A 21373-nucleotide genomic window follows, 5' to 3' on the forward strand; every position below is an offset into this window, starting at 1 on the left:
CCGTTCCGTACATCCGCGAGGCGGGGAAGGACCCGCACGACACTTTTCCCTTTCAACTTTTCGGAATAGCCGGGCTGCGCGGCGGCGCGGGCAGGTGCACCGCACCGCGGGCAGCGGGGTCCCGGCTCCTCCGGGCTCCCCCGCGGATCCCGCGGCGGGGACGGCGCCGAGCGCCGCGGTCCCGCCGGGCGGATCCCGGCGGATCCCGGCCCCGCTGCCGCTCCCCCCCGGCCGCGGAGCCGCCGCTGCAGCGCCCTCTGGCGCCGCCGGGGCGCGGCGGGCGCGGATCGCGTGCGAGCGGGCAGCGCCGGCTCGCCCCGTCCCTCGGCCGCCCGCCCGCCACCTGGATCACGAGGGACGCGGCGCCCGAGCATCCTCCCCACCCCCGGCGCCCTCCGGCCCGCTCCCGCCGCTCGCTCCCGCACCTCCGCCCTGCACCGCGGCCGGGGGCTCTGCTCGCCCGGAAAAACTTTGCACCCCCGGGTCGTGGCGGGGACCGTGGGGTAAGTCGCTGCATCCCGAGAGCTCGCGGCGGGCAGGACAGGCTTCAGCCTGGGCTGTGCGGGGGAACCGGGGGACTGTCGGCTCCGGCCGCCTCGCCCCTCGCTGTCCCCGGGCTGTCGGTGGTCCCTCCGCCCGTGTCGGCGGCGCTGGGACCGCAGCCGCGCAGGACGCGCCGCGCTTCTTCCAGCCGGGCGATGGTGACGGTCCGCAGCTCCCAGGGGAGAGCCCCGGGGGTGCCGGTGCCGGGCTGCTCTCGGATGGGTGATGCCCAAGCGGTGCTTCTCTGTCCCGAAAGCTGAAATCGGGACGGCGGAGGTCTCCGCCGCGACACCTTGGCCACATCCTTTCCACTGACGCTTCGATAGACCTTTCGAGGGGAAAACAAGTGAACTAAAGTTTCACATTGCCTCTTCCGAGCCCCAGGTGCGCTCGCTTGGAACTGGGCAGGGTGGGTTTGCCTTAGGGTCAGCCAGTACTTGACTTGGAAATAATTTTGAGTGTTTTATAACTTCTGCGCTACGGATTCTTGTTGTGTTTCAGTTTGACATACCAAAGGGCGAAAAAGCAGTGAGGGAAAGGCTCTGGTGCCTTTTCTGACTTCGTGTTACTTTGTTTAGCAAGCAAGAATTTTGTACGTCTTTGGATAAAGGTGTAGTTTTACATCTTTATAAAAGAATAATTTAAATAGCATAAAACCAAGTTATATCATGTAATTTTCTTTCCTGAAGACAGACACAAACAATGTTTGTGCGTCATTTAGTGAGTTTCTAGGAGATGGACTATTTAACCAGAAAAAAAAAAAAAGGAAAAAAAACCCTCCAGAAAAAACCAAGAGTATGCTTGACGTTTGGTAGTTGGAGGTTTTAAAAAGACAGTAAGGACTGGACTTAAATAAAACTGAATGATCTGGTTGAGTTCAGAAGTAGTCTGTTGAGAAGAATGTTGATGCACATATGTTTGTACTAGATAAAATAAAACAGTTCTCTTTTATGAACACGTAGAGAATGCTATGATTCAGGGCTAAGACTAAAAAATTTAATTTAAGTGAGACACTTAATGACTGACAAGACCAAACTCACTGGCAAGACATTCGGTTAATTTGCAACCAAGAGCAAGAATTTATTTCCGTGAAAACCAAAGTACCTTATACCGGAGGTAGTAAGATCAAGAGAGTTTCCAGTTAAGGTTTTGATGGTGACTTTAACACTGTTGCTCCTGCATCCCCTGCCAGCACAGGCTGAGACAGTCCTCACTTTTCACAGCCACATCCACCGCGTCTCTGTGTCTGTATATGTTTGTGACAAATGATTTTTTTGCAATAGTTGACCATAAAAGTCTGTTCAGGTGTTCTTCAGTGTCAAGGAGAAGATTAAGATTTTAGGGGTTGTGTTGGGCTAGTGTGTAAACACCTCCAGCTCCCAGCTTTGGAAGCACAAGGCTACACATTATGGAGGGTGAAGGTGTATGGAGGGGGGACTGTTTCGTGAAGACTGGTGGGGAACAAACACTCATACGTGGAAAAGTCGTGTTGTTGTAGTTTCAGGATTTTAATTTCAACTGAAATGGGGCGGGGGAGGGGGGGGTCGGTATATTATTACCTCAGCCTCCCATTGATTCAGATTTCTGCTCAGGAATTGTAAGGAGGAAATGCATTTCTAGGCCCTGCTTGCAATGCGAGTGCTTACAAAAACCAGCCAGCCACTCTAATATTGATTCATCAGTTTCAGCGTATAAACAGATTTAAACTCCAGCGAGGAGGATTTATTACTCAGAAATGATTTTTCCGTTAGGTTTTCCTTTCTGTAGGTGTATCAAAAAATATAGTAAAGATGCTTTCAGTATCAGGAATTGCCCATGTGTAGGTAAATGAGACTAGAGAACTCAATACAGCTTTTGCTGTCGTGCGCTTAAGGGGTTTGATCCAATCGCAGACCCCACTGAACATGGGGGCTCTGCTATTGAATTATTGAAGTCCGGTGCCAAATCTTCCCTTAATATTCCTAGTAATTACTGCTGACTCATGCTGACATGTGAGTTCAATTAGCCCCAACTGGAATGTAAAGGATGTGGGAGTGTCTCTTTGTGCCCAGAGACAGCTAGGACAAAGCAGATTTTGGAGGAAAATTCAAGGAATTGCCAAGTTTGGGTAGGAAGTGTCAGCCAGGGCTTTTTTTTTTACAGTAATGTTTGAATAACCATTAAATTTGAAGACCAGGAAGGGGATGTTGGATAACATGGACTTGTCTTCGCTATGGAATAACTGTAGTCCTAACTCAGACATTGCTTCTAATTCGAGTCATGTCCACACACACAAACTCGTTGCTGAAGAGTACTGATGTTTGCAATTTGAGTTGGCTTACCCATGAGAACTAAGCTATAGCTCAGATAACCACAATTCATCAGCTGCTAACCCAACCTGCCTGAGTGGCACAAGAGGGATTTTCCTCAACCCTTCTTGCTCCCACTTGAAGGGGGTTACCTGGAGAGCAGGAAGCTCCAGCCTGCTTCCCTGGTACAGGCAGAGCACAGCATGGTTTGGCTGTGAGGTAGACAAGAGGATATTTGCCGATGTGAACATTCCCCCACAATTACTGCCTAACTGCCATGTTTGTGACAGGTCACTGGTGATGGGCACTGTCACCACACGGCCATGGCAAAGCGGGACAGGAGGACTCTGCAGCAGCCCAGTACTTTTATATATATATAAAAATCCAGCCATACTTGTCGAGCAGAAGTGGGAGCTGCTCCTGCTTTTGAGAGAAGTGGTTTCATTGTTGGCCCTGTATGCAAATTGCCACTAGGAGACTGCAGATCACAGTTTCTACAAACATTTTGAGGTCAAAGCATAGGAAGTGTACATGATGGCAAATATGCAGCCTAGTGTGTACCATTTAGGCCTTTTTTTTTTTTTTTTTTCAAGAGGAAGGTGACCCTTCTGGGTCTGCATGAAGAATGAAAATTTCAAGGTGCTTTGAAAGGAATTTGACTAAGAGTCAGGAACCAGATGAACATCTTGAGACAGAAGTGCTTTAGGAGTATGTCTCTGTCTGTCCAGAGCTCCCACAGAGCTGTTCACAGTCATGTTGGATTTAATTCAACTTACCTTCAGAGTCTTGAACTTAGAGATTTCAGTAGCAAGTCCTGTCTGTGTGGTACTGCTGTCAACATATCAAATATGTCATAGGTAACTACAAAACTTGAATTTACGGACTTACATGGTTGCAAAGGTGGGGTGGAAAAGATTATGCCAGCACAACACCAACTAAATGCACCCCAAATAGTTATAAACCCCCAAGGTTCCCTGTGCCACCGTGTGATACGACCATTTCAGCACAGACCAGGTAGAAGCTGTTCACTCAAGTGCAGCCCTTAGGTTCACAGATGTCCAGCTACAATCACAAGGGACCCAGTGTATCTCTTTTACCTTGAAACCTTATTCTGAATCCTACCCTTTCCCTCTGAAAGGTTCCATCTGGTGTGCAGTGACAGGGCAAGTGCACGATGGCTGTGTAAATTGTGCAAGGTGGCAGTGCTTAGCTGTCTATGTCAGTGGAAGGTCTTCAGTGTGAGCATTTGTGAACAAAGCACTTAGTCTGCACCCAGGTACTTGTCTCATGAGGGCTGGGCCATACTGGCTATGCTTTTGAATTAAGGCTGCATCTGCAGGCGACACAAATCATTTGCATGATGCAATACATATGAAGCTTGGGCTGCAAAACTTGGTGTTTGTTCTATGACTGCAGTGCTGCCTGATGCACCAGAGCTATTGCTCTGCGCTCAACAGCAATATCTGTGCAATCTCTAATACGTTAGATATTTATTCCTTACTCTTTAACGGTATTAGCATTGATGCACAATGGTGGTTATTTCAATATGTTTAGCTTGCTGAAAACATATGCTCACATAAAATCAAGTTTTGTTGTTCCTCAGGACTATAGAAACACATCATTAAGAGGGTTTCTCCCTCTTCTGTAACGTTTCAGCTGAAACACAGTGAAGCTGAACGTGTGGCAGTTTTAGGGTCATTGTCTCTCTTTCCTGGCTGCTCTTTGCTACATTTGGTAGGGTACAGATCCCTGGGAGTCATGATGCTAAGTAATCTCTTGAACTTTTTTCTTCACTGAAACTTCAAATATTATGTTCTCACCTCACACTCAGGGCAGAATTGTTTGTAAAGCAGCTTTCCTTGGCCTCGTTGTCTCTCACAGGGATTTGCTTCTCCAAAATGTGTTTTTCTGATATCTGAGAACTCCTAGTGCACTTGTCAGATTGAGTCTCCCTCTCCTTGTCCTAAAATGAGGAATCATTCTACAACCATTGTACTTTCTTCTTGTTTCAGGCCATTTATAGAGAAGCAAAATTTGATGAGGTTGTTTTGTGGGCAACGAGTATAGGCATTAGAGATTTTGGAGGGATATACTGAGAGGACTACCATTCAGGTTGGTGCTCCACAGGATCTGTCACATTGTTCCCTATTTCATGAATATCTCAAACGCGGGGCCAGAGCATGTGGGCATTCAGCCTGCAGAGGTCACCAAACAGGTCTCAGGCACTCTGGAAGATAAAAGTTAAATTCAGAGTGATTTTTGACAGTCACAACCTCCAGAAAACCAACCAGGATATGAGTCTATAAGGTTTAGTGCAAAGGTTTTATCTTTAGTCAGTAATAAATCATGTACTCAAATATAGCATGGGGAATGGCTAAGGAGAAAAGGATGTGGAAATCTGGTGGTTTACAAACTAAATGTGAGTCAGTAGCACTGCACGGTTGTAAAAATGGTGTGTAAGGATAGAAATGTTTGTTTCTGAAGTAAATGAATCTTTTTGTCCAGCTCAGCTCAGGTAGGTCCTCAGCTAGAGTATTGCACTCATATGGGGACAGGGTACTTGAGAAAAAATTGCAGATAGAATTAAGAGTCCAGAGGAGAGCGAAAGGGATTATTAGATGTGTAAAAACATCACTTACAAACAAATATTAGAATAATTGTTTAGTCTAGAGACAAGAAAAGTCAAGGGAAAGAAGTAAAAATCATCAAAAATGTAGGATTAGCTGCAAAGTTAGTTGAATTTAAAGTGTAATTTAGGTTCATGTCAGTTAGTGCAAGAAATTATGATAGAATCGTATGTTATATTGTGTTGTAAGGAAAATTTAGTTTAAGATGCTTAGGAAAAAAAAAATGGTGATAGTTAAGTGCCGGAATAAAATCTCTGGGGTACTCATAGAAACTGTACTTCTTCAGTATAAGTATTGCTGGGGAGGGGTTTAACAGCTGTGTTGTTACAGCTATGATGGCCCAAGCCTGTAAAAGACTAGAAAGATGTGGCACTTTTTTATTAAATCAATTGATTTAGCTAGAAAAAACAGACAAGTCTTTCATGCTCACAAGCCATTTCTCGTATATGCAACCTCTGAATGGTTTTGGTACAGCTGCTTCTGTATGAAGCTGGGAATGATGTTCTGTACAGTCTCTTGAGGGTCTTTTCAGTCCCATTTGCAATGATTAACAAAATCTTTCTGTCTTGGGATAGACGGGTGTTAAGGGACTGGGGAGGGAAGGCAGGCTATAAAAGCAGATGAAAGAGCTCTCTCCTACCCTGTAATTGGGGAGATTCCCTGCGATTTTCACTCCATGAAAAATGCCTGTTTGTTACTTTTCAGGAGTGGATGTGAATCAGTAAATCTTATACTAGCTTGTCTATAAGTGTCAGGTGGTTCTGGATAGTAACAAATGCTTTAAGACAAGTGATATTGTGATAGGATGTAATGTAATCAAATGTTTGCTTTTTTATCTTAGAGACAAATAAAATTCTGGGAGTTTTGAAGGCAAGAAGTCAAATTTCCCCCCATCTATTGCCCTAAAAATATAAGGTGAAATACTTGTAGTCATTGCTTATGAAAATTAATATTTTAAAATAAAAAAATGCATGATCAAAACTTAAATGAGCATATAGAAAACAACACTGCTAAGATGATTAATGAGAATCAATTTTTATATATTGGCTACTTCAGGGTAGTAACAGATATAAGTAATATTAGAAGACAGTAATACTGTAGCAAACTTGAAAATGTATTTAAACATATTTTTGTGTCTGGACACGTGTCTCTAAGACATTAAAAGTATTTACAACAAAAAGTTCCAGAAGTTGTCAAATAACAAATGAAAAAGGGAGGTATATCCATAGATCTCAAAACCATAACGGGAATATTTTGCTTATAAAGGAGAAATTTGTATTTCTGGAGAGGAAAACACAGAATTATAGATCACAGAGTGGTTTGGGTTGGAAGGGTCCTTAAAAGATTCTAATTCTTACTCCACTGCCATAGGCAGGGACACCTTCAACTAGTTGCTCAGCTCCCCATTCAAACTGAACCTGAACACTTCCAGGAATGAGGCACCTGCAACTGCTCCGGGTGACCTGTGCCAGTGTCTCAGCACCCTCACTGTAAAGAATTTATCCTTAACAATTCATCTAAACCTGCCTTCACTTTGAAATCACTGCCCTTTGTCTTATCACTGCATGCCCTTGTGAAAATTCCCTCTCCAGGTTCCTTGTAGGCCCTCTTTAGGTACTGGAAGGCTTTTGTAAGGTCCTCTTGGAGCCAAGTGCTTCTCTCCAGGACTGCACTCAATCCATTCTCTGCCCAGACTGTGCTTGGGGCTGCCTGACCCACGTGCAGCACCTTGCACTTGGCCTTGTTGAGCTTTGTGATGTTTGCATGGGCCTTATACGTTGGTAATTAAGGACCTGCACTGTATTTTAGTACTTATCCAAAACAAGGTGATGGAGTAGTGCCTTGTCAGCACAGCAGACAAAACTAGACAGCCTTTCAACCAGTAACACTTGTTTAGCTGTATTTACATTAAAAATATTAGCTACATCAGGTTTTATTTTTACTTTTGTTTTCAGATTCAGTATCTGAAAAAACAGGAAGCTTTGAGTTTCCATTCTGATTTTCATGTACTTCATTGAACTGAAGACTTGCAAGAATTGAGCAAAAGCTTGACAACTCACATGGCAGCCTGACTCTTGGTGTGTTTTTCCAATCTGTGACCTGCTTCTTTCAAACTAAGTGGTTTTTACAATGGTGGCACAAACATTTTAAAACACTAAACTTCAACGGTATTAATAATAACAATGTCAATTTAAGCATCAAACTAACATAACTTTCAGAGTTCCAGGAGAAAATACTTCATGTTTAACTTCAATTTTTCTCTGCATTCCCATTTACCATCTCAAACTTTGAGATAAACACCTTTTTATTCTGTCCCTGAAAGGCTGGTGTTTTTTTTTGTTGTGATTTTTTTTTTTTTTTTTTTTTTTTGTTCTTCTTGTTGTTTTGGGGTTTTTTTACCTCTGGATCTTCAGATATCGAAGCTCTGCTGAACCTCTGTTGTGGGGCTCTTGTAAGTTCATCCTCAGTTACTCTTTTTCTTCCACTGAATAACTGAGTAGGCACAACACAGAAGAGCAAAGCCTGGAGAAGAAGAGGATTGCATCTCCCCAAAAAGCTGATTTTATATCTAGTTGTATTACTGGTTTTCCTGCCTGCCTTCCTAGTCCTACATACATTTCATAGCTTTTAGAGCACTCTCCATTTTGTTGTCCTTAGATCCAGGTCTCTTTTGCTTCTTTTCTTTAGAAGAATGCTATGCTGTGTTATCCTGGTGTCATACAGGCTCCCCTGAGGACAGGCTGTGTCTCTGAGCCAAAGATGGCCACTTTTGTCTCTTTCCACACTGTCTCTAGTGGTGCAGAAAAAGTGCAAATATATGATACCAATTAATTATATATGATCTACATATATATATGGAAAAATAAGTATTCAAAATATATGAGCTGTGCTCTGCACTGAGTGCAACTAAAATCTTTTAAGAAGCCTTTTGTGGAAAAAAGTAGATAAATTGGGGCAATGAAAGTACTGTTAGTGTGGGACAGACTTTTTCGAAAGGCTTGGAATTGGATCTCGGCTCACTCACAGAAGAGCATCACTACCTTACTAGCTACTGTGGAGAGTCTTCCTGAATTGATAAGCAGTTCTTTCCTGATGAAACTGCCATTTAAGTTCCATTTTGGCTTTACAGCAGAAAACTAGAAATGGCTGCTGGTGATTCTGTCTTATCTCATCTATTCAATCCTCCAACCTATGCGTAGCCTCCATTTGTATAACTCAGTGTTTCTCATCAGGCTGTTTGCATTTACTCCAAAATTGCACCACTGTGGTGGGTTGACCCTGGGTGGATGCCAGACACCCACCAAAAGCACTCTATCACTCCCTTCCTCAACTGGCTGGGGGAGAGAAAGCATAACAAAAGGCTCATGAGCTGAGATAAGGGCAGCGAGAGATCACTCATTGATTATCATCATGGGCAAAGCAGACTCAGCTTGGGGAAATTAATGTAACTCATTACAAATCAAAATCAGAGCAGGATATTGAGAAGTAAAACAAATCTTAAAAACACCTTCCCCTCACTCCTCCCTTCTTTCCAGCCGTACCTCCTGCCTCACAGTGGTGCAGGGAGACAGGAATGGGGTTATGATCAGTTCATAACATGTTTCTCCACTGCTCAGAGAGGAATCTTCTTCTGCTCCAAGGCGGGGTTCTTCCCACAGGAGACAGTTCTTAATGAACTTTCTTCTTCAGGCTGCATCTTTCCCACAGGCTATAGTCCAAACTGCTCCAGTGTGGGTCCCTTCCCACAGAGTGCAGTTGTTCAGCCACAGTTTGCTCCAGCACGTGTCCCCCACAGACCATGGGGGACACTCACTGGACACACTCTCTCCACAGGTCTGCAGGTCCCTGCCACGAGCCAGCTCCAGCCTCCTGTCAGGCATCCACTTGCTCTGGTGTGTGTCTTCTCCATGGGCTGCAGGTGGATTTCTGCATCCCTGTGGATCTCCATGAACTGCAGGGGCACAACTGCCTTACCATGGGCTGTACCACAGGCGGCAGGAGAATCTCAGCTCTGGCACCTGAAACACCTCCTCCCCATTCTTCACTGACTGGTATCTGTGCAGTTGCTCCTCTTGCATCTTCTTACTCCTCTTTTCTCTGAGCACAATTTATTCTGCACAATACTTTTTTTCCTTCTTAAATATGTTATCACAGATACACTATTTCAATTTCTGATTGGCTTTGCCTTGGCCTGTGCTGGGTCCATCTTGGAGCAGCCTGGCATTGGCTCTGTTGGATATGGGGGAAGCTTCCAGCATCTTCTCATGGAAGCCATCTTCTCCTGTAGCCCCTCTGCTACCAAAACCTGGCCACACAAACTCAATACAACCACAATTCTAGTCTAGCCCTGTGGATGGATGCAGGATGATAAGTAGTCTTATCAAAGATCCTTGTTCCAAGAGAACGACTTCAAAGAGAACCTAAACCTCAGACAGTTGAAGTGTGATGAGATGGCAAGCAAGGTATTAAAACATAGGTGGTTGGGAAACTAACACCAGGAATGCCAGTGAATTTACAAGAGGGTTTGGAGGACCAGTCCTTAATTATATTTGCAATCTGTGGCTAGTTCTGTGACTCCAAGTAACACGTCTAATTTACCCCATCACAGTGTGTGTGGGTGCTGGAGCATATGCCACCTTATCGTGGAACAGGGAGTGGGCCATGAGGGTAAAACAACCCAGTAGGCAGTCAGTGCACAGCCACATGTGTCTTGTGAAAAAATGTGACACAATTAATTCAAAGGGATATCGTTATCCTCTTTTATTTAAGGATATTAATCCTTTACTTAAAATTGAAGACAAGCTAATGAACAGCATGAACTTGAATAACTAATTAGCTCTACAAGCCTTATCATGACAGCACAGAGCTAAATCTGGGCAGAACCTGTCTGAGAAATTATATGTACAGTTAACAAGCATGCTTGAATTGTTCTCTGTACTGAGCTCTGTGTTGCCAGCATAAAGCTGCTCCCAAAACCTGAACCTAGCTATAGGTAGAAGACAGCTGAGCTGAGGCCTTGCTACACTACTCATTCATGGTAGAAATATTTCATTGACCTATCTTACTGGTTTTAGTCAGATTTGCTATGGAAATTATGCTTACGCTTTCACGACGTCTGCTTTTCTTGTGACCTATTAGTCAGGTTCCAGCAAACAGAACACAGGGACAGAGATCTCAAAGATATTATGTTCCTGAGAGTTTAAAAGTGAAACATGCTACAGTAATATCCCTACTGAGGAAAAGATTGCAATGCAAGACTGACCGTCTTGCTAGTCATCAAATAATCCATATGGTTCAGAAATATCCTAAATGCTCCAGCTGTAGAAAATCTTTTCATTGCTGCTCATGCCTTCCTATGAAAAGGCTGCTGTGGCAACCTTTTGTTTTCCTCAAAGGTCTTGGTATAGACAATGGAGTGCCAAAGTGAAGCCTGGTAGAAAAAGATATCACTCCACTAACTACAAAGTATTGTGCCAGACATATGCCCAATATTAGTTTTTTTTGGTGTGTTTTTATATGTGCTTCATGTGTATCCTTCCTTAAATGACAGAGTGCATGTTAGAAGTTCTAAAAACAGCTGTATTTTTCAAACATCACTTTAAAAAACCCATCCAAACTGCAGCTAAGCTTTTTTAAGAAGTTATTTATTTACATCCTTAAAGCTCAAAAGAAGTGTCCTTGAACTTAATTTCAGGCTTTCTTATATAAACATAAAAAGAAAGAAAGGCTGATGAGACAATTCAGTCCCCTGATGAACTTGTTTGTGAAGGAAGAATAGTGATTGAAATTATTGTTTTGCTAAAGAAGAAGAGTGTAGCTACATATCCATCCTGAAGCAAAGGGCTGCCCTGTTTTAAAGTCAAACACTTGCAAATTAGGAAACCTAGGAGTAAACATAAATTCATAAAACACTTAGATTGAAAAATACCTCTAAGAACATCAAGTCCAGCTGTTAAATTCCTCACTTTAATGGACAGTAACTAAACTTAATCTCATACTAAAGTAGATGTTATATTTTGTTTCTATTATCCTCATTCACCTCATAGTCCCAGCTCTGTACTATGCAGTATTCAAATCCTGTGCAAAAAAAGTGCTATTAATTTTGTCACAGAGTGTTCGGTGACAATTGTGACTTTTGTATTTAAGTACATCAGATCCACCACTGAATTAATCTTTATTATACTGCTGAGACATATGGACTTATTAGAAGTGATAAACCTGAAATACTTATTCTCATTTACTCGATGCCAGGCACTCAGGAGATTTTCCAGAAGACAGAGCCTTTGGTTCACGCTCATTCAGAGCTCAGTGGTGGCTGCCTCTAGATGCAGTACTGAGTGCTCAACGCTTTTAGAACAGACCAAGGCTCCCAGAAAGTGAGGGCTGGTGCCTCTGGTGTCCCAGGCTGTAGTCGCATGCCTTGCATCCTGCAGATTGCTCAGATTGCAGGTGCTCAGATTGCTTTCTGTAAGGCAGGCAGTGGAGGCAAAGCAGACCACAAGAGACCTGGAAGTGAGATTGCAGTAGAGAAGTGCTGGCCACCTTATTTCTGGCAAACTCCCCAAATTTGCAATGGTTACTTTGAATTCCTAATGCTAATACAAAAGCAGTGCTCCTGACTGGTTCTTTTCCGGAGTTTTTAGGAGCACAGCATCTCTCTGCAGGTCTTAGGGGTGCTGAGACTCAGGACTACAAGCCTTCTGCTATCTCTCCCTGCCTTGTCCCAATCTGCTTCAGTCTTTCCCATGGCTGACTCCTTCTTCCCATGCCTTATATTTGGAGTCCTTTGTTGCACCGGGATGAGGAGGGACAGCAAGAGGGAAGGCCTAGCACTGCCTTTGCTGCTCGGAGGGGAGCCCTGTGAAGCACACGGGGATGCATATGCACAGTGCAGATGCCTGTAGGAGGAATGAAGGGGATGACGTGTGCTCAGCTCAGGCAGAAGCTGTAGATAACTGTCAGACTACAACAAGTCTCCCGAGCACACGCAAGCTGGATTTTTTTCCTAGAAGCTCCAAACATAGCCAAATTTGTACACATTTTCTTGAAAGGAAATTAAAGAGAGATTTTGTGTGTATTTGTCAGACAACATATGATCCCTGATACTTGTCGAACACCCTCTCTAAATCAGGCATTAAATACTTTCTTTTAGTCTTCTGAAAATTCCTCATGTTTGAGATTTAACACACTGCTCTTTCACTGGGGAAATAAATAAGGTAGAAAAGGAAATTTTAGGGACAGAAAGAGCCACTGTGATCTTGTTTCAATCTCATGTAAAACTGGACCATCAGAAATCCTTCAATAAATTCTTACCACACAGGTCCATTAGTTTTGTTAAGAAAAAATTTTTGATGAAAAAATGCTCAGTGATGGAGAATCCTCTACAGGCTTTGGTAAATTATTTTGATAATCATTTAACTGTTATTTGGATTTAATTAGCCTCCAGTTCAGTAAATTGGATCTTGCTAGAAATGTTTGTTTCTTGTCACGAAATGTTTGTTTCCTACGTAATATAGTTACTTATTGTACGGAAGTTCTCTGTTGCTGTTCTTCATGATAACCCAAACAGTTTGAGCTCTTGCACTCTGACTCTGGGTCTCAGTTTCACAACCCTTATTCATTCTTTGCTCCAGTTATTTTTTAAGTGGGGCTGCTTCAGCTAGAAACATGCTATTTACAAGGATATATCCAAAACTCTTACCATATTTTCTCCTAAGACATGACCATTCATTAGAAGCAGAAAACTTGGCACAAATGAGCCAATCACAATTAATTTAGTGAGAGCAGGCAGATAGATTTCTGTCCTGTTGGTGAGCCATCGTGACTGGAAGCCTTTTTCCAGAGCTGACCCTGCCAAGGTGGAAACACATAATCCTGAGAAAAGCCAAGCCACTCTCCAGCCCCATCCCCTTTTGCTTTGCTGGTGAAACTGCACCACGGTGCTGTGGCAGGGTAGGGATGAGCACACACACAGCCTTCCCACTCTCAGGCTGCCTCTTTGATAACTGTGATGCTTTGAAGCTGTGGTCTGCACAGCCCTTTCTTGTAGTTCAGGCATTGAATGCATGGTATGTGATTACATTTGGGCAGGAAAAGATTAATAAAATTTTGTGAAAGCAGAGATCATTTGATAATGTAATCTGACCACCTATAGCTACCAAAGATTCTCTTTTTCCTGAGTATGCCTGCATTCAACTAAACTGTTTCTATTTAATTTAAGTATAACTTCTCTTAGAGTAAAGTGCATATTACAAAAAGGCATCTAACAGTGGTTTCAAGACAACGGGACCCATTAAATCCTTTGTACCTTGTTCCAGTGTTTAAATGCTCATGATGGTACAGATTTATGCCTTATTTCTTATTTGGATGTACCTGGCTTCAGTTTCACTTTCTAAGTGCTTGCTGTGTTTCAGATTAAAATAATTCAGTAATCATATCTTCCCCTGGAAGTACTTCACTTTACTCAAGTCACCTAAATCTTTTTTCTATGCAAAGAAATTTCTTCAGCCTTCAAGTATTTATTTTAACTTCTTTCCTCACTCTTACAGTTTCTAACATTACGTGAAAAACACTTACATGCGAACTGTACACAGTGTTCCAGCATCAGTCTTACCATATCTTTAAACAGATGTAAAACCACTTCACTTAGGTTAGCATCTGCATCAGCTGCTTTTGCATCAGCTCCTCGCTGGCAGCTCAAACTATGGATTGTATTCCTTTTTCACTTTGATCCCTAATTCCTTTCAAGAATCACTCACATTTCAGGACGCAGTCCCTATTCAGTATCAATGGTGTGCATTCCCTATTCTGAGATACAAGTGTTTGCATTTGGCTGTATTAAAATACATTGTGAATAAAGAGAAACAGCCTACTGGACACTCCAGGTTGCTCTGTTTCACTGTGTCTTCAGTATTATTTATCAATCTTCTAATATTTTTAAACTTTATAAATATTATTGCCAATGTGTTTGTATTGAACCTCAATGTCTGTAAGGTCTTTATAAAACTTCTTCTATTTAGTAGTGATTTCTCTATGGCTACTTTTCTTTTTATTCTGTCACTTGACAGATTATTTACTTGTGGAAACTGTGCACTGTAATGCTTCATTGGGTCTTTTTAAAAGCAGAATGTTGTGCTGCTAACTTAAGTTACTAATACAAGTGAACTCCTCTGTCAGCTAGAAATGATAACTTCTCAGTGAGTTAGTTTCACTCCAAAGAGCATGATATTCCATAGAATTCTGCTAAGTGATGTAATTTATCTTTCTTATCAGCTTTTCTGGCATTTTGCTTGGATGGATGTCAGTCTTGCCATCCCGTGGATAGCTGGATCATTCAGTTTCCCTTCTCTGAATATTATAATATAGCAGTTGTCTTTCAGTCCTTCAGTGTTCCCCAGTGTTCAGAGATTCATTGTGACTTAATGTCAGCAGTGATTACCAGCATCTGACTGAATCAAATTATCATAGTCCACATCTACCCTTTTCTAGCAATTCTAATCCTTTTGGTTCCAGCTCTCTTCCTGAAGCTCCTCTAGCTTGTAAGCCCCCTTTCCTCCTGCTGGAGTGCTGGAAGATTGCATCTTTGGGTCCATTTTCATCCTACCTCAAACACATAGAGAGAATGTGAGGGCTCTCAAGCATTACAGAGAGAAAGCAAAGAGCATAACTGTTCTGAGAAGCTGAGTGCTGTCCACCCAAGTTCTTCTTGTTTTTCATCCATGTGAGAGGAGTGGGCTGGCAGGGGAAGGAGCCCCCAACCTCCTTCAGTGGTAGTGATGGGCTGTTCTGTCCTAGGGGTGGAGAGAAGAGCTCACAGGTGATCAGAAGAAAACACAGTCTAAGTAGGACATGCTCTTCTCCAGTTTTTAAAATAGATGTTTTCATGATTTATGATCTCTGCAGCTCAACAAAGTCAAGTGCTGTTTTCAGACATATTTTTAGGACCATTAGCTATGAACCTTCTGACTCTGTCTTTATTCCTGTCCATGCATTCTCAGACTCATTTTAACCATATGCCACTACTGGCATTAGTGGTAGTGGCAGAAGCACTTCTTGGCTGTGTGTGTATCTAGGATGTTGGTGCTCAGTTGCTGGGGCAGTGCTTCATACCATGTTGCTGTGGTAACTCTTTGTTCTAATTCTGTAGAAAGTTCTTGTAGAAAGCCTGAAGAGTGCATGGCTAATTCTTGTTTGATGGGAGTGCATGATTCTCCTTCTTTTCAGAGACTAGAAATAAAAATGTTGAGCACTCTTACCTTTTATGCAGTTCTAACATAAAGCCATCTCCATCTAATTAGAACCACATACACTTGTTAGAATTATTTTCTTCATAATATTCTTGTAAATGGCACACTATCTTTTGTCTTTAGCACTGCGGTTTGTGAATTTTCCTGTGGGCCTTTATCTCTTTTAACTAGCATTTTGCACTCCATAAATTCTAGCTCATATTGTTTGCTATTTATTTCCTGGTTTTCAGTTTGAATACTGAGGTCTTTTTATTTATTTTTATTTGCTGTCATCTATTAATCAACTGATCCAGAGTGGGTTTTAAAACAAAGTCGCCCTTTCGGGAAATTGAATGAACTCTTAACTTTCAGTATTCACTTGAAAGATGCTGTTCAAACCTTTCTCCTCCTTCTAACTTCACTCATGAAGGCAAGAGAAGGGAAGTCTAACATGTGACACTGTTTTGAAACATGAACTATGAGTCATAGATTCATATTATGGACAGGAAGGACTCAGAACAAAAAAGTATTACAATATTGCATTAGGTTTGCATGGCAAGGATTTGGTAGTGGGGGTCTAGAGGGGTGGCTGCTGTGAGAAGCTGCTGGAGGCTTCCCCTGTGTGCAGTAGGTCCACGACAGACCTGCCGCTGGCCGGGGCTGAGCCCACCAGCAATGATGGCAGTGCCTTTGGGATAACGTGTTTATGAAGGGGGAAAAGAGCCTGCACAACTGCAACTGCAGTCAGAGAGAGGAGCGAGAATATCTGAGAGCAGCAGCCTTGCAGACATCAGGGGCAGTGAAGAAGGAGTGGGAGGACGTGCTCCAGGCACCAGAGCAGACTCCCCTGCGGTCCATGGTGCAGCCCACGGTGAGGCAGCTGCATCCCTGCAGCCCATGGAGGACCCCACTCCAGAACAGGTGGATGCCTGAAGGAGGCTGTGACCCCACGGGAAACCTGTGCTGGAGCAGGGTCCTGGCAGGACTTGTGGACCCATAGAAAGAGGACCCCACACTGGAGCAGGTTTGCTGGCAGAACTTGTGATCCCAAGGAGCACCCATGCTTGGGCAGCCTGTTCCTGAAGGACTGCACCCATGTTGGGGCAATTTGTGAAGAACTGCAGCCCGTGGGAAGGACTTGTGTTAGAGAAGTTTGTGGGAGAGTGTGGGGAGTCCTCCCCCTGAGGGGGAAGGCGTGGCAGAGACAGAGTGTGATGAACTGACCACAGCCTCCATTCCCCATCCTCTTGTGCTGCTGCAGGGGAAGGAGGTAGAGAAAATGCAGTGAAGCTGAGCCTTGGAATAAAGGAGGCGTATGGGGAAGGTATTTTTGAGATTTGGGTTTATTTCTCAATTACCCTGCTCTGATTTGATTGGTAATAAATTAAACTAATTTCCCTGAGTTCAGTCTGTTTTGTCAGTGAGAGTAAGTGGTGAGTGATCTCTCCCTTTCCTTATCTCGACCCATGAGCCTTTTGTTGTATTGTTTCTCCCTTGTCCTGCTGAGGAGGGGAGTGGTAGAGTGGGTTTGGTGGGGTACCTTGTATCCAGACAGTGTCAGTCCACCACAAGTACAAAGAAAATACATTTTAATGTAAGGTTTCAGAAGAAACTGTGGCCCTTTTGGCATATCCACACCATTTTAACTTCCAGCTGAAGGAAGTTAAAGTTTCCTTCCTTCCAGGAGGAAACCTGTGAGGGTAGATGTAATCTTAAAAACTGGCAGATTGTTAAAAAAAAACAAAAACAAAACAACAAAATCTTGCAGATTAACAAGGTCTATTTAACAAGGTCTTTAAAGATGGCAAGAAAGCTTAATCTAAGCAAAGACTATGGCATAATCTTAACCTGCAGCAGTATTTTTTGCACAGTATCATATCCCTCATCAGCTTTGGACAGGCAGTTCACCCATCTGACATCACAGGAAATTATTCCAATAATAGTGGAAAATATAGTCCTGTTTCTGGAAGAACCTAATGCCTGACACTGCACCAACTGAAGAATGACTGGTGTTTCCACCATAACCTGCATTTGAGAGAAGGCAATTAGTCTGATCTCTATAGTATGCATCATTTTAGAATGAATTCTCAGAAGGAATGAACAAAAAACAGCTGTAGTTAGCTGGAGTAAAAATGGAATGTAGATTTAAATAATTTTGACAAAGTAACCTGCTAGCTGTCTGTTGACACAATAACTGATTTTCCAGATGAGGGGAACACAGTAGACCTGTCTCAATTTAGCAAAGGATGCTGTGCTTGCATGTATGAAATACATTTCAGATTTTGCTTAATAAACTGGCTCAATTCTGTTCTCCTAAAATGATAGGAAGTAAAAACCAGTTTGTGACATGAGAGGGAAATAAAAGAGTTTGTGTTGTCCCAGAATAGAAAAATGAAGGCTGACTGAAGATATGACTGATATTTAAAAATATGCCAATGAGTAAACACAATAGAGGAGGAAGAGCTATTTAAACTAAAAGACAATGTTGGCAGAAGAACAAATGGGCATAAAATGACCATGAACAAATTTAAGCTGAAAGGCAAAAGGTTTCTAGTTATCAGAAAGCTGACTTTCAATGAAAAAGAAAGCCCTTCTAAACAGTTTTTAATTAAGCTCAGCGAGTTTATGATTTGCTTTACATGACACACATGTTCACCAGCATGGGATTTGATTCAGTACATAGAAGTTCCCTTTCATTTTGTATCTTACACAAAATGGCAATTACTCTTGAGATACACGAACCTCTCTGGCAGCATGACCCCACTGTTGAACTGCACTCAGCCTGACTAAAATATTCTTTCAGACAGAAAATCAAGAGACTGTGATATTCAGCTAATCTCCAAAAGACTGAATGCTAAGACTTTTTCCCATTCTGCACGTCTCTAGGGCTAACATACTCAAATAAATCAATAAGACCAAGTTTTGTGTGAAAATTGTCACCTCAGTCAGCACTACATTGGGTCCTAGTGCTAACCACAGAACTGTGTGTCACATCTTGAGCTGCTGACAGCTATATTTCCAGCCTTTAAAAATGAGGATGTGAGGATCTGGAGAAATGGTGATTTGAATAATTGCAACCTACTAGTCATAATGTCAGTAATGCAGATAATATTCCTGTGTATTTTAAAAGCTGTGAAATCCTCCCTGCAGATGACGGCTAGTATTATTCATTCTTACTTGTTTAGCTGAATTTAGAAATGAGCTGGGAAGGGAAAAAAATTTGGATATCCAGTAAACAGGATGTATTTTATAACCATTTTATATCATGCATAGTATACTTAATTGGAAAAAATGAAAATTGAACATAAACATCAATATGTTCTAATAATATTAGGGTAGGAAATTGAATAAGCTGTAAGCTTATTATCTTCACTAATGCCACCATGCTCTTTAGTGCTGCTGAATGTCACACTCAAGGAACAAACATTTTCTTTGGTGGAACTTTCTCAGTGCTGTCATTTTGTACAGCAGTCTGATACACAGAAACCTCTGAACTAAGAAACCTATTCCTTTTGTTTTTCAGTGTCAAAGCCATGATTCCTCCAGGGGATTGCCTGTATGCTGGGAGGAAAAGGAGGAAACCCATTCAAAAACAGTTAAGTATCATATTCATCAGGAGGCATCTCCCTCCAAACATACGGGCTAGAAATTAGGTAGAAGAAGGGTTCCCTTCCTCCTGTGGTCCACTGACACAGGAGAGACCTAATCTTCTCTGCAATGAGAAACCCTTGGCTGGGAAGCTGGCTTTTCATGGGTAAGATGTCTCCAGAAAGGATGCCATGCCTGGCTCAAACCATCCTTACCCATCACTAGGTATTCCAGGAGGAGGCCAGTGGTGGTTGTGATGGGTAGCACGGTGCTGCTGTGGAGAGTGGAGAGGGACAGGGCCCTTTTGTAGGCAGAACACACCGGTGGACTAACTGTCAGCTGAGCAGTGGGTTGGAGGGGTGGCTGCCACCTTGGTGCTTCCGTGCTCCCTGCCACCTGTTCAAGGAGCTTTTTGAGAAGCCATGTGTTGAGTGGCACCAGAGCACTGGCATTGCACTCCCCCCTTCCCCTTTCCTGGGCCTAGTGTTGCTTGGGGCTTTGCTAAGTCCAGCATGTGCGAGCCGGGAAAGTGGGTCAGTTCAGCCAGCCGAAAGAGCAGACTGGTGAGTCACTTTTTTGCATGTAGAACACATAATTTTCAGACTTCTATTTACCATGGGATCACTTTCATTAGGAGAAAAATGGGAAGGAGGAATTATATATGCAGAGGCAAAGCAGGAAAAGAAGAACTGCAATGGAAATTTGTTACTACAAGATGCTTGAAATGGGAGGGGGAAAAAAGAGGTTGCTATCAGTCAAATGTAAATGAGTTCCAGATGCCATAAGCCAATCTATGAAATAAAGCTTTTTAATGTAATCATCCCATATTTTCTGTGTTACACTTGATTATATGATTATGAAGCACACATTTTTACTGTGTTAAAATTATGAACTGGCACTGGTGGCCTTCACACACAATTTAAGGATGACAAGGTAACTAAAATAGGTTTCCCTATTTTCAGTTGTTCACAACTTCTAAAAATAACCCACTTGGCTCACAACTGTACATATTGGTCTAAAATCAAAGGGGAGTTTCTCTGAATGTTTTAATGACATCTGCTGATATTGTTATCATATTTCAATGGACAAAGACAATAACATAAGTAAATGATTCTTCCTGCAAAAATCCTGAGTGTTGAATTCAAAATGTATGTAAGATTTCTGCACTACTATTTCAGTGTGGATGTGGATATTTGGTTTTATAACAATCGCAAGAGGGATGGAACATTTCCAGTACATTAAATTACCTCTATGCAGAACTGTTTATGGATCATTACTTTTGTGAAAAAGGAAGGAGACTTGCAGTTGCTTTGAAAAACATTACGCTTATGTTTGGAGTTTACATGCTAGCTAGAACTCCTCTCAAAGATGACTTCTAGATAAATGAATGGCTAAGAAAACTACCTGCTAACAAATCACAGAAATGACCTCATTAGCATTTTTGGAAGTTTTGGCTTTAATACTCTCAGAAGAAAATTCTCACTTTACACAACCAAGTTTTCATCTTGGGAACCATTGCAGGGAATGCTGCCTAGAAAATAGCTTTTCTATGATGTTGCAGTGCAGGTACCTGAGCATGAACTTATCAAGCCAGGACAAGAACAATTTTGATTAAGAAACATGGGTTAAAACAAGGGGAACTGTTTGGATTGTTAGAATGCTGAAGTCCCACACTGGAGACAGCACTCTATTTTCTGTCGTTAGTTACTTACCACTTGCTGAGGATGATTTCTCAGTTCCTAGCAACACTGGTCTCTTCCTCAAACCTTATCTGTTTGTGGGCTTGGTCTCTGGTAAGCCTTTCCTGTGCTTATTCCCTCACTCGGGGACTTTCCTCTAAAAAGGCTCTGACTGCCCCGGACTGATTGGCTGACAGAGCTCCTTTCCCGGTCTGTGTCTTTCAGGGCTCTGAGATTACTGTCATGCTGCCTTGAGTAATTTATCTTGAATTTAGAAGGCTAGACAAAGCCTATTAATTGAGCAGCATATTTAACCATTATTTTAATTCATGTTGTACCATCTTTGTTACAGCTTTCTTCTCCTGTTTGATAGCACAGCACTTTTTCCTCCACAGCCTTGTTGTACTTTCCCCCCTATCATT

The 21373-nt window shown here is 42.4% G+C and overlaps 1 protein-coding gene across 1 annotated transcript in view; it reads left to right on the plus strand.

The window, feature by feature from the left end:
• Window positions 1–290: 290 nt before the first annotated feature.
• Window positions 291–21373, plus strand: part of AHRR (aryl hydrocarbon receptor repressor) — an 82754-nt gene continuing 61671 nt past the window's right edge. Inside the window, exons 1-2 of the mRNA XM_068194518.1 lie at window positions 291–503; window positions 19208–19279. Of these exons, the coding sequence (XP_068050619.1) occupies window positions 19218–19279 (62 nt within the window). The 5' untranslated portion in view covers window positions 291–503; window positions 19208–19217. The remainder of the gene's footprint in view (window positions 504–19207; window positions 19280–21373) is intronic.

This window comes from Anomalospiza imberbis, chromosome 1, assembly GCF_031753505.1.
Source record: "Anomalospiza imberbis isolate Cuckoo-Finch-1a 21T00152 chromosome 1, ASM3175350v1, whole genome shotgun sequence".
NCBI lineage: Eukaryota > Metazoa > Chordata > Aves > Passeriformes > Viduidae > Anomalospiza > Anomalospiza imberbis.